Raw genomic sequence first — 13458 nt, 5'->3', positions numbered from 1 at the left:
AGGGCTTTGCGGGGCACCCCCCGCCAAAAAGGCGGCCTCCCTCCACAGGCAGGAGAAAGGGCGCCTCACTCCCGCCTCCCACAAACCCAGGTATCCCTCGGTGCCGGACCCCCCCACCCGCCACGACACCTCACAAGAGCCTCTCATCCCCCCCAAAAATCTTCTCCCCTCTCATCTCTTCCAGCAGGCCGAGCGGCCGCCCCGCCCCGCCGGAGGAGGACTACACTTCCCGGCATACCCGCTGGGCGCAGGGGAAGGGCGGGTGAGCCGGGAGCGGCGCGGGGCGCTCAGGCCGGCCGGCGGCTATGGAGGCGGGGGCGGGCTGCTCGGGCGCGCTGCCGGCGGGGGCGGGGGGCCCGCGCCCCCACCTGGCCGCTCTGGTGCTGGCCCGCGGCGGCAGCAAGGGGATCCCGCTGAAGAACATCAAGCTGCTGGCGGGGGTGCCGCTCATCGGCTGGGTGCTGCGCGCCGCCAGCGACGCCGGCGTCTTCCACAGGTGCGCATGCGGGAGGGTGGGCTGCGTGACATGGCGGGGGTGGGGGGGTGTCACAGCCCGGGAGGGGGTCGCCGAGGGGTCCCGGGGAGCTGCCCCGGCCTGCAGAGGGTTCCCCGGGGCAGCCCTTCCCTTCCCACCCGGCTTCTTCCTGAGGGGGAACTGGTGGTCTCCCCCGGACCGGGGAGTGAGGTGGCTGTGCGGTGGGAGATCCCCCCTGAAGGCGCGGGGGACCTTAGCATGGCGCCCAGGCAAGGGTCAGGCCCCAGCGCGGTGCGGGACAAGCAGCCTGCGCCTTGCCATGGGCGCCCGCCGCTCTCCCTTCCTGGTGAGGGTGAGCTGCGAAGGAGCCAGTCTTCCATGAAACAGTAGTTTGAAATTAAAAGTTGTTCAGTTGTTCGTGGTTGGGAGTCACTAGTTGACGATGTCCGCCAGTAGGCGTTAACGTTGTTACTTTATGAAGGTGGCTGCGTTAAATGAAACTGCTAGGGTGTAGGTAGTCTCCCGTGAATGGCTGAATCCCAGGATGAGTTTGGTTGGTGGTCATTTGGTGGGACCCGTCAGAGCTGGGCTGGTTGGGGTTGCTGGGACCGTGTGCAGCTGAGTTTGGGTATCCCCAAGGATGGTGACCCCAGGATGGAGACCCCAGAGCCTTTCCGGGCACCGGTTCCAGTGGTTGGTAACCCTCATGACTGAAAACTTGTTTCACGATATCTAATCAGCACTTTTGTTCTTGTGTCATCTTATTACGCTCGTTCAGGAAAAGTTTCTCTTTTTCCTCTCTACCTGCCCACCAGGTACTTGAAGACAGCAATAAAGTCACCCCCTTGCCTCCTCTTCGTAGGACTGAATCAAGATGGTGCTCTCAGCCTCTCCTGGCACGCGTGGGCTCCCGGGCCCCAGTCATTGTGCTGGCGCTCTGCTGGGCTTCCTCCTGTTCTCCTTCCTTGTATCGGGGAGCCCGCAGCTGGGCACAGCCCGTCACAGGCAGTCTCGTAAATGTGGAAAGTGGAAAGAAATAATCATGTGCGCCCGTGTGACGCAGAACAGAAGCTTGGTTTGTGTCAAAGTGCACAAAACTTTGGTAGCAATAGTTAGACCTAGATAGAAACAAGTATGTTGTTAGTGTTAAGAATATGAGCGTTACAAATTATTTTTTTTTTCTGCTGGAACAACACTGATAACTTTCTACACAGATACTGATAAACTTAATTAAAACCAGTGCACAGCTAGGATGCACTTGGTATGTAGCATACCTAGATGCAGGTTCCCGATGCAAACCTGTTGCATTATGTTCAGAGCAGGGACTTGATGTACTCAAGTAGAAGCGTAGCTCAGCTAGATTCAGAGCTGGAAGTGCTAGCCTTCTGTATCTCATAGCTGCTGTACTATCGTCTGTTCTGGAAAATCTTTCTTACTGTAGCTGAAAAGCAGAGGAAGCATCACTGACTTGGTTTTATTTTTAATAAAGAAGCAGTCAAAACCAGTTCTGACCTAGATTACTGATAATTACTGAATGCATGTGAATCCATGTTGCTTGATGACCTATGGTGGATATGGTGGTTGGAGCAACCTCCTCATTTTCTATTTGGCATCTGATTTTGCCCAGCAGGAAGCCAGTTGGGGTTATGTAGCTTAACTTTGGGGCATAACAGGTGTATTAGAAGGAAGTACGCTGGGTTTTCTAGTCACCTTTGAAACAGCTGTGCTGACAGGCTACATGTTACACAATAAAGCCCTGTTGGTTGAATGGGGAGTGTATGTTTAAGCTAACTAGCCTGAGCAGTTTATGGAAAATATCTCTTTGCATTTGTTCACGTGGGTGTGACTTGACATTGCTGTCTCTGTCATACATATTTTTATTCTGATGATCTCATGATGTCTTTGGATGAAAAAACTTAACTAAAGCACCATTTGCTATCTGTGAGAATGCCAGTGTTGCTGAGAGAAGGGTTATTTTTCATAGTTTTTGTTTTTATATCTCACATGCTTTTTTGTCACAATGATGGCAGCAGTGGCTTCATAGTGCTCATCCGGTGTTTATCATCACATAATATTCAGACTTAGCCCTTCCTTTTGTAAGTGTTTATTATCCCTGAACAATCGCAGTCTTGCCTTACCAATATTGAAGGTTTTCTGTGCCAAAAACATATGTGATTGTAACTTAAACAGCTCTTTCTCTGGGATTATATGGAGCCTAATTAACACATTTTAAAACACCTGCAGAATAAGCTAATCTTCTAAGTATGTGGCAGTTTTACTTGTTGTCAGCCTTGTTTCTGAGATCTTAAATGGTTTTGAATGCCTCATTCAACCCTTTCACAATTCATTGATCTGTTAGCATGCCTAACAAATTGTGGTGTGCTGACACTGGATTTTTCTGGGAACAGTTCTGAATTTTATGTTGCTTAAGCTTCCTACATGGAAGGTAGATCAAGCACCCTACAGTATTACATTGAAATGCAGCCCAGGATTGAGATTTTACAATCTAGTGAATGTGTGTGTGTTACCCCTATTGTTAAAAGTTGCTTGTTGGACTGGCAGGGATAGTTTTACTAACGCAAATATAAGAACTAGTTCATTTCATTGAAAGGTGTAGTACATACATAAGCCAGGGTATTGTTCAGGTTAGATTATGGCAGGCAAGTCAACAATGCTGAGATTTATTCGTCACAATCCTTTATATTAATTTCTGTCACTGTCTGCCAACAGTGTATGGGTTTCTACAGACCACGATGAAATTGAGAAGGTTGCAAAGCAGTTTGGCGCTCAAGTTCATCGCAGAAGCCCTGAAGTTTCTCAAGACTCCTCAACTTCTCTAGAAGCTATCAGAGAGTTTCTTAATCATCATCATGGTAAATCTGTAGTGAAATGTGCTGAGCTTTTATGTTTTAGCCCCAGAGGGATGATGTACTTATTATCTAGAAAAATAAGTAAAGCCTTTAATTAGTAAAGACTAAAAGATTCTCCTTTTCTTTGGTGGCATCCACTCATACCAGACTTTGTGGTTGTGTCAATTAAAAATATTCATTGTTTCATAAATGTTTGTTTGTTTTTCTTTAGAGGTTGATATTGTAGGAAATATTCAAGCAACATCGCCCTGTTTACATCCCAGTGATCTTATAAAAGTGGCAGATCTGATCCAGAAGGAGGGGTTTGATTCTGTCTTCTCTGTTGTGAGACGCCATCAATTTAGATGGAGCGAGGTAAAAAAAGGAGGTAATACTTAGCTGTTTCTGGTTACAGTTACATTTAATAAAATTTTTTTTCAAATGGTTTATTTTCATACCCATGGTATTTACATTAGGAAATTATACCAGAGGCAGGGGCTGAGTTCTTGGAGAGGCGTGAGATGGATTAGAAATTCCTTTTCAGTAGTGCTGTTTTGATATTACTGATATTACATTGCTCAGCCTTTCTGTAATTGTTTTGTGAAAGTGATAAGATATTGAAAATTAAAATGTTATTAATTTGTCTAGGCTCAAAATATAGCTCCCCAAAATTTTACATGTTAACTTCTGCTTGGCGAGTATTCATGTGCATGTAGACATGACGCTGAGGTCCTGTCTTAACTAGGAAGGTGTTTTTTTTCACTATGCAATAACTAGCAAATGACAAATAATGTGAGGTAAAGTCTTAGTGAAGATGGGATGGCAACCTCTTAGCTTGGAGACTTAGTTTTTGTTTCAGCCTGCTAATTTGGCTTGTGTCAGATTGCAAGCTGTCTTTGAGTCATGAAGGCTGAACTCATGTTAATGAGCTCATACATAAGAATATGACTATTTTTTGCCAAGAAAATATGCCTCTAAGCTACAATTGCCAAGATGACTAAAGACTGAAGTCTTTACTTACAAATAAAGATTGTACCTTGTTGTAGCTGTAGAAGTACCTTTCGTCCTTGTACAAAGAACTACTTCACACATTATCTGTGTTGGTTTTGTTTCTGTGATTAAGGCAGAAATGTTTGCTGCTTCTTCTCAAAACGTTTGGTGGAGATACTGCCACATTTAAAAAATGAATGTGTTGCTCAGACCTTACAATTATTCTGCTGAGATGAAAAAAAAACTCATCTGAAACATTTTATATGAGTTTACTAAACATCTTGCTGTAAAAGACCATGTGAAATAAATGAAGCTTGATATTAGAGATAAGTTGGAATAAAAGTTAGGCCTTTGTTTAGAATAAATAGATAACTTGAACATTCTCATTGTTCCTCATAAGAGGAGAAATAATGTGACACTGTATAAGAGGAGTATTGAAATTGTGGACGTCAGTTTTGGGTTCTGTGGATTGCACTTTAGTGAAACCAAGTGAAATTCCACATCCTGAGATGCTAGAATGGACATCTGTGAAAAACTAAACATTATTTAGATGTACTGTGTGGCTTTCTGAAGTGATTGTGTGCCACCTAGTCTCTGTAAGTTGATTATTAAAATAAAGCCTCAAGGCCTACCTAGAAGAGCAAATAATTCCATAGTATAAAATGACATCTAAGTCTTTTAATGTGGCGAGAGAGAAAGAATCATTGAGTTGCAAGGAGTATATGCGAGGAGAACAAGGAACATAGTGTGCAAACATTAGTAGCTTAAGGGTAAAAGCAAATGGCCTTTCAGGAGTGCGGTGTTTCAGGCGACAGTGATTCGCAGGAGCTTTATACAGTTTAGTATTGTACTCTTTTCCCTTTTTTTTTTTCCTTTTTTGTTTTTTTTCAGATGGCTTCAAAGTACTGATTATGTTAAAAGAATTTTATATCTTTTCCTGTGTATTTCTATTGTTCCTTCTGCATTAAGGTTTAATATTGATGCAAGCTGAAAGCGAAAGGTGCGTGTGTCTCTGACTGGAAATGTTTACTTCATTGAGCACAAAGCTCTAGTGTATTTATGAAATACAAGGTGTATATATATACTAAAGCCTCAGGATGTTTTGGGTGTTTGAGAATGCCCTCTAACTTTTTCGTGGTTACTAGACCACGCGACCTGGTGAATTTTAGCTCCTTTGTGCACGTGAATTTGGGTGCCGCAAGGGCAGAAGTCTTCGTTCATTTTCTGCTGGTTGCACTACTGGCATTGACAACAATATGGGATCTTCTGAGATTGCGTTTGTTCAAAGACACTTGTTTGTTTATTTGTGGACACTGATTAAAGCCCTTATGAAAAGTTAATATAATGTGTATCCTTAAATAGGAAGTATTTTGGGGAAGTGGCCAAGATGTTTTCACAGACCAAATTTCTTCTTATATTCTCTTTTTTTCACCTTCCAGGTTTCAGGTTGGTCCTCTCAGCTCTCGAAGTTCATTCAGGGCATTCCTGGGTTTAGGTGTAGGTAGCTGAACGCTTTTCTTGGTGTTTACCCTCACTGAGAGTTAAACCCCTTCCTGTTGTGTACTAGGAGAGTACGGAAAGAGTATAGTATTTCTTTCATACTGGCAAAGACAGTCTAGAAGAATGTCCCCCCCTACTCCTTTTAGTAACCAGTTCTGCAGCTGACAACTTCTCGGGGTGGGGGAGGGTTGTGGTTTTTTTTAAGTTGGAATGAAAAATTTCCTTTTCGTCTGTTAGCAATCGAATTTGTTATCTACAGTTCCAAGAAAGAGCAAGCAATTCAGTGATTCTTTATAAAGCTAAGCAATGAGAGGCAATAATGAAAGAAGTTGGTGACTGAATTGTATCCGTAATTTTTCAACTATTTCAAGAAAGTTAAGTGACTTTGAAGAGGGATTCTGGAAAACTTATTTTGTCATTTTTCTCTGTTCACAGAAAACAAGATGACAGAGCCACAAAACCTGAATCCAGCAAAACGATACCGGAGGCAAGATTGGCCTGGGGAGCTGTATGAAAATGGTTCATTTTATTTTGCCAAGAGGCATTTGATTGAGAAAGGCTACCTGCAGGTTAGTGCTGCTGTTTTTCATGCTCTTTAGAATAATACATCTTTTAGTCTTGTTATAGAGGGTTCTGAATTCAATAATGTATTTCTATTTCTGATGCAGTCAGTATGAAGTAACAGCACTTTGACCTCAGGACAGTTTGCTTATTATGTGTAACTTAAGAGGGCTAGCTGTACCTAGGGCAGCTCCAGTAACAGCATCCTCCACGGCAAACAAATTTATACAAATAATATTGAGCACTATATAGCTATAAGCCTAAAACAATACAACACTGAATTTCACATAGTTTGCCACGATCTAAGTGTGTATCTTATAATTCATTTTAGTGGTGTGAAACTGACCTTCATGCAGTGTCATAGGCCTTTCATATAATCTACAAACTTGTATTCTTGGCTAGTTTAGTCTTATGCCAATTTTGTACTGTAACTTAAACATTCTTTTTCTCTTTCCTGATGTTTACGTCCCAATGTAGTAACGCAGAACAAATGTATTTACCTCAGCTTTCATTTCGTTTGTCTGCAAGTATAATCTCTTAGTTTTCTCATGCAAGACAAGTTCTCAATCTTGCAGAGCGTTTCCAGTATTTGTCAGCAGAACCGGAAAAAAGCCTAATGTAGGTATTTCCATATTTCTAATGGGAATGCCTTACTAGGTATGTAAAGAATACCAGATTCTTATTTCTCCCTTTTCCAGGCACCTCACTAATGCAGAGATACTAGCTTTAGGTGTGTGTAGTTTGCACAGACCCACGCATTGTCAGCTAGTGCTGTGTGGACTTGCAAGCGTTGATCTGGATAGTACAATTGTGCTGAATTCTACATTTTATGAAGGTTGGGCCCTCTGAGGATCAGGGCTTTTAGTTTTTTTAATTACACTGAAGTGTGGCAGATATTTTTCCAATGGAAATTAAGTCTTTGTGTAGCTAGCAAACACAAAATAAGTGTATTCTTAATAAGGAAATGCTAAAGATATTACTATTTACTGTATTAAAAGACCTAGTGAAATCAGTGTGGCATAATGACTATAATGCATAACATCTTTCTTGCATGCTTTCTCTAGTTATAAAATGAAAATACTTACTAACCACTGCCTATAGAAAGCTGTTTCAAATGCTTGGTTCTGTGTCACTGGCAAAAACATCATTATTGATAGTTCACTTGTATTTAAGCTACTGTGACCACTGTGTAACCAGATACTTAGCTACATGGTACTAAATTGTACAGTTTTGTATTTGTATTAATGCAAGCAGAATGTTTTAATGGGTTCTATTTTATTTAGGGTGGTAAAATGGCCTACTATGAAATGCGTGCAGAGCACAGCGTGGATATTGATATAGACATTGACTGGCCTATTGCAGAGCAGAGAGTATTGAGGTAAAAGCACTTTTTATTCCTATATTTCTTTGGTATCGCTCACTGTTTCAAAGTACAGTCATGTGAGTTCATAATGTAAGTAATCAAGATCAAAGATAATTGAACAACTTTATTTCTGCCCATCATTTTTTCCGATCTCTATTGAAATCATCTGAATCACCTTTGCTATATATTTTGGTTTTGTTTTGTTTTTTTAAAAAAAGTTCAACTCAGGGAAAAGCGTAAGCCCCACTATACCATAGCAATGTGTTAGCATCATCTCTGGCTTTTCCAACTGAGTTGTCCTAGGCTTCCGTGTTCTGGAACACATTTACTGATGCACACGTAGAAGACATGAACTGATTACATCTTGCCAGCTGCCTTTTTCTTTCCAGCTACTCTGCACCTCTTTAAGCAAGTCATGGGTGGAATGGAATATGTTTTCTGTGCCTTTTTCATCCTTTACTCCGTTTTGATTTTGCCCCAAATAAACAATACAGAAAATAACCTCTTATGCTAAGGAAAAAAATCTCATCCTAATTTTTAAAAGGAGAGCATAACCGAACTGTCTTTTGGATTGTTCTGGTTTTTTTCTTTGAAGAGGGAGAATATAGTTGGAGAGGGAAGATGATGAGAAAAGACATTAGAAAAAAAAATATTTCAAAGCTGATTATTCCATCTGAAGATCACAATTGTATTTGAAATATTTGGTTTGGAGCGTGCAAAAACTTCCACCCTAAAAAGATGACTTCTTTGTCTAGCTTTGGATATTTTGGCAAAGAGCCATTAAAAGAGGTGAAGCTATTGGTTTGCAGTATTGATGGATGCCTGACAAATGGTCGCATTTATGTGACAGAAGATCAGAAGGAAATGGTCTCCTACGATTATAGAGATCTTGTTGGTATCGATCTATTAAAGAAAAGAGGAATCCAGGTAAGTGTTGTTCTGAAGTGTGAGACTTTATTTCTGATGTAACCTGAACATTAAAAGATTCTAAAACCCTGCAGCGTAGAAGTTAAAGTTTCTTCAGAGTACGTAATACGGAGTGGCATAATACATTGGTTTAGGGTTGAGACAAATACTGTTCTTGGATCCTTTAGAGGAATACAAGTGTTTTGAGAAATTTCTCAATCTCATTCGTAGTGGCTATAGCATCTTCTCTTTTTGTCAGAGAAGAATGTGCAAAGAAATTTTGATGGTGTTTTGCTAGCACCAATCATAGCATTCTGTGTAGTCTAGACACTCATTTATTAGAAGTCAGCTTTATCAAGCAGAGATGTGTTGTTACCTCTTGGCTATAGAAGAGGAAGAAATACCCAGGCAAATTAATCGGTTCATCCTAGATTACCCATGATTGTTGCCCAAACACTTTTGTCTGCATATTTGTTTCAACCATAATTTACATGCTTTGAAGTTGTAAGAATTCAGTGTAAACGAAAAACTGAAACTACACAGATTTTAACATGGCTGCTATTATTATTATTTCTGCTGATAAATTCTGATCTGAATATTTGCTTGCGTTTATGTAAAATTAGCCTGCTGGCTATTTTCTGTCTGTGCTGCTGCCTTTGATATAGCTATAAGAATTTTTTGGGGTAAGAACTAAGTACAGATTTAGGCTGCCTTCAAAGAACCGTAACTCAGTCCTGTTGCAGATAGAGATAGGCGTGGATAAGACAAAGGCAGCTATAGCCCAAGTAGACTTCTCCGGATATATTTTTGCAGTCTCTATTGTAGAGGGTTTTTTTTATAACAGGTTAGACAAGACATTCGTGACATACTTCGATGCAGCTGTTGCTGCCTTGGGGCAGTGAAATGGAGTAGATGGTTTTTCAAAACTCCCTCTGCTTCGTTTTCTGTGAGGCAAAAGGCAAAGGAACCTTGTAATCGCTGTTTTGTTGCCCGTAGGAGCCCGTTTCCATATTTTCCGTGACTTGGAATCTTTCATTAAAAACCTCCTGGTCTTTGTGCTGCACATTGTGTATTTCTAGTATATATTGCTGATACACTCTTGCATTGTGCAGCACTCCTGTCCATTCTGTACTTAAAATCAGTACCAAGTATTCGTTAGTATTTAAAAGCAATTAAGGAAGATAAGCTTGTCCACATCTTGGGCATGCAGACTGGAGGGATTGTGTCAGATTTTAAAAATCCTGCTGTAATTATCTTCTTTTTAGCCTACATTGTACATAGTCTCTGAAATTTAAAATCTGGGATGATCTTTCGGAGATTAATGTGCTATATTCCTTCAGTCTGTTTAGCATTCTGTTGATGCTCTGAAATAAATGCTCTGTAAATAAAATGATGTTATTAGAGGCATAATGGAAAATACTTCATAATAGTCTACAAATATTACAGAAATCTTTCTTGGGAATTCTCTTATTCCCTACTATAACTTAATTAGCCAATATTGCACTAGATAGATAGTCAGCATGCCACTGTACTGTGATATCCAGTATTTTATTTGGTACATGTTGCATTTAAAAAGACAAATATAAATTTCTTTTTTTTTTTTTTTGAACCTCGGGGAAGCCTAGAAAATAGTGTTTCACTTTCCCAAAACAGCTTCAAGACTTTAATGGGGTTTTGGATGTTAATCGCTTCTGCTCTGAGTTTTGATTGAAGAAACTAGTTATTCAATGTTCTTCTGATATCTGAGAGAGCTTCTATGAGCAAGACTTCTGTGTTTTGTTTTTTTTTTTAAATAAATAAATCAACTTACACGTCTTAGATCTTTGTATGTAGAATTTACTCTAACTTGACTTTATTTTAATAGGTACGCCTCATCTCTGATAGAGATTGTTCAAAAACGCTGTCAGCCATGCAGCTGGGATGTGTAGCAAAAGTTAGTGCAACAAATAAATTGCAAGTCCTGGAGGACTGGCAAAAAGACATAGGTTTGAGCTGGAAAGAAGTTGCTTACTTAGGTCAGTTCCTTTGTTGTCTCTTTTTTTGGGTATTAAAATCTGTACACCATACACAAATACAAACTTCGTAGTGCTGCTCTCAACTTCAGAATACTTTGCTCTTTGTTAATACACTAAGCTTAATGGGATTGATGTGCAAATTACAGGACACAATCAACAAAAGCAGGGACATATTTTAAGGCTTATTAGAGTACCATCTAAATATTAAAGGCATTGATGAATCAGTGTCTAATTTGGCAAGGGAAGTCTTAGCTGTTTTTATAATGAGATTTAGGAAAGCTTTTTATATTACACAAGCATACAGTTACAGCTCACAATTTTGAACTGATTCTAGTCCATTTCAGATGGATATTGTATAGATTATATTCTGAAATGGAAACAAGAAATGGACAGAATTAAAACTGAAAACCATGTGATTCTGTAGAAAACTACATTTCAGTGACAGATGAAGTATATAGTCCTGCAAATGCTTTTTCAGTTGCTGAAATAATTTTACTACTCTTAAACATACCATTCTTTTGCCCGAAGATTGTGTGAAGTGTGATCAGCATTTACACATATCACTAAAATTTTCTGAGAACTGGCTCACACGTACTGTTGAGCTGCTGAGGTGAAAATTGTGGCCAGAATACAGGTTTTTAAAAAATAGATTAATATGTACATAGAAAAATATTAAGCTTGCTTAGTTTTTCCCCTCTGTGATGTTTTGCCTTGTCTGTCATCTTCCTCAATAGGAAATGAAGAGTCTGATGTGGAATGCCTGAAGAAAGCTGGCGTGAGTGGTGTGCCTGCTGATGCTTGTGCAGTTGCTCAGAAGGCTGCTGGTTATATTTGTAAAAGCAGTGGTGGCTGCGGAGCTATCCGGGAGTTTGCAGAGCACATATTCCTGTTGTTAGAAAAAGCGAACTCTGCAAGAAAGCAAATGGAAGAAATGAGTTCAGCAGGAAAGGAGGGAAATGAGAACAGCAGGAGAGGAAATAAGGAACTAATGAAAAAAGTGTAACATGTTTGGTCTGTCCTGCTTTTCTTCTCCTCTTCCTCAGTAAGTCTGTATCCCAAAGGATAGCTTATCTTTCAAGTTGCAGTAGAGTTAAAAAGATGTTTTCCTCTAATGTCATGCCCCACTTTGATTAAGTGCTGATAGTCATGATTGTATGCTGGTAATCATGATCATATTCATGATTATTTTAAAAGCCATTTAAGCACAATGGAAGGAATGCTACAAAAGGTAGTGTCCGGTAAGTCTACTCTTAATCATTACACCTGTCCTACAGGAATGTGTCTTTATTTCATAATCTGAATATTTTCAGGGAACAATAATTTTGCATGACTTGGGGATTTGTAATTCATGCTTTCAAAAAAATACTCTTGTCAGTTTTGCCTATCAAAAAAAATCAAAGATTTCCTCCATCAAATGTCAACATGATTCTGTAGTTGCGTGCTCGCTTTTTACAGGATTTGTCCCTAGTGAGGAAGAGTTTTAGCATATGCTGGAGAGGTCAGTTATTTTACAATAACTGTCAAACTTCTTCCTGTATTTTTAAAAGACAGCACAGTTACTGTAAAACCAGTTAATATTAATAGTAGTTAAGAAAAGCACTAAAGTTTGTGTTCAATTTTAAGCTCATAAATAATTAAATGGCATTTGGAATTGTGCCTCTTATCTTTGAATCTGTTTATAATGTGGTTTAATGAAATGCTTAAATTAACATACCCAAATGCTTTGCTAAATTTGAGATATTTACTTTGCAGAAACTCGGTTTCTTTCTATGAAAGCTTTATTACAACCACTAATAAGTTAAAAAAAAAATAATAAAATCTTTCATGTTTATTGTATGGAAAAGTAACTGCTGTTTTTAAAAAAACCAAAATGTAGTTGTTGATTGTGAGTTTATATAAAATATATATTCAAACTATTTTTAGCATCTTAATTTAAAGCTGGTGAACATGTGTGTTTGTGTTTATGGCAAATACAATTTTTACTGTGTCTTGATTTAAAGAACTCAGTATCTGTAAAAATTTTTAAAACTGACACTAAAAATATGCATCAGTTCTCAATTGTAGTGTTTATCAGTGAGTCAAGTTCTGCCTTGGGTTATGCTAAAAATAAAAATTACCTATGGTACACAGGCAATTAGTACGGAGTTGAATAATAATGGGTTGTCATTTTATTTTGTTTCTCTGGTAAACAGACACTCCCAATAGAGTATCACCTGGTATATTGCCCTCTGATTAACTTTTTATTTACTTCTGTGGTACACAGGCAATTACGACCGAGGTGAACAATAATGACTTGTCATTTTATTTTTATTTCTCTCCTAAATAGACACTCCCAATGTAGTACCACCTGATATATTGCTTTATAACTTTGTGTTTACTTCCTCTTACAAAGCGAAATTTTAAACTGAAATTCTTTTACCACCTATCTACAGTAGCAAGGTTAACGGATGCATAATTTCCTGTAGTAATCAGCTCTCAGTTATCATTTAAGTATTTCCTTTCAGTGAGGTTTTAGGGTTCTGTGCTGGATAAATCTCATGGACTTTGGTAACACGAGAGCCACATTTTGGACAGAACTACAGACTTTGGTATAAGTAGATGAATTATTTTAGTTGTATAGACTACGTGGTAAAGCTTCAGAAGTCCAGATTGGATGAACAGTTCAGGTTTGATGATGTCATATAGAACTGGCCAAGTTTTTGGTTACTTCACCTCATCATCAAGTAACTTGCTGACTTTGATTTCAGGAACAGTTTCCCGTGAGTAGATAACTTTAAACAAGTTGACTGTGACGAACTT

General features: G+C 39.3%; 1 protein-coding gene across 1 annotated transcript; it reads left to right on the top strand.

The window, feature by feature from the left end:
• The first annotated feature begins 249 nt into the window (after positions 1-249).
• CMAS (cytidine monophosphate N-acetylneuraminic acid synthetase) lies at positions 250-12793 on the top strand. The gene is made up of 8 exons (XM_074586823.1): positions 250-496; positions 3206-3348; positions 3557-3712; positions 6250-6383; positions 7659-7753; positions 8494-8665; positions 10509-10659; positions 11394-12793. The coding sequence occupies exons 1-8, from the start codon at positions 306-308 to the stop codon at positions 11660-11662; spliced, it is 1311 nt and encodes a 436-aa protein (XP_074442924.1). The 5' UTR covers positions 250-305; the 3' UTR covers positions 11663-12793.
• Positions 12794-13458: the final 665 nt, after the last annotated feature.

The sequence above is a fragment of the Larus michahellis genome, chromosome 1 (genome assembly GCF_964199755.1).
Source record: "Larus michahellis chromosome 1, bLarMic1.1, whole genome shotgun sequence".
NCBI lineage: Eukaryota > Metazoa > Chordata > Aves > Charadriiformes > Laridae > Larus > Larus michahellis.
The sequence above is the reverse complement of the archived record's forward strand: the minus strand, read 5'-3'. Positions and strand labels throughout refer to the sequence as shown.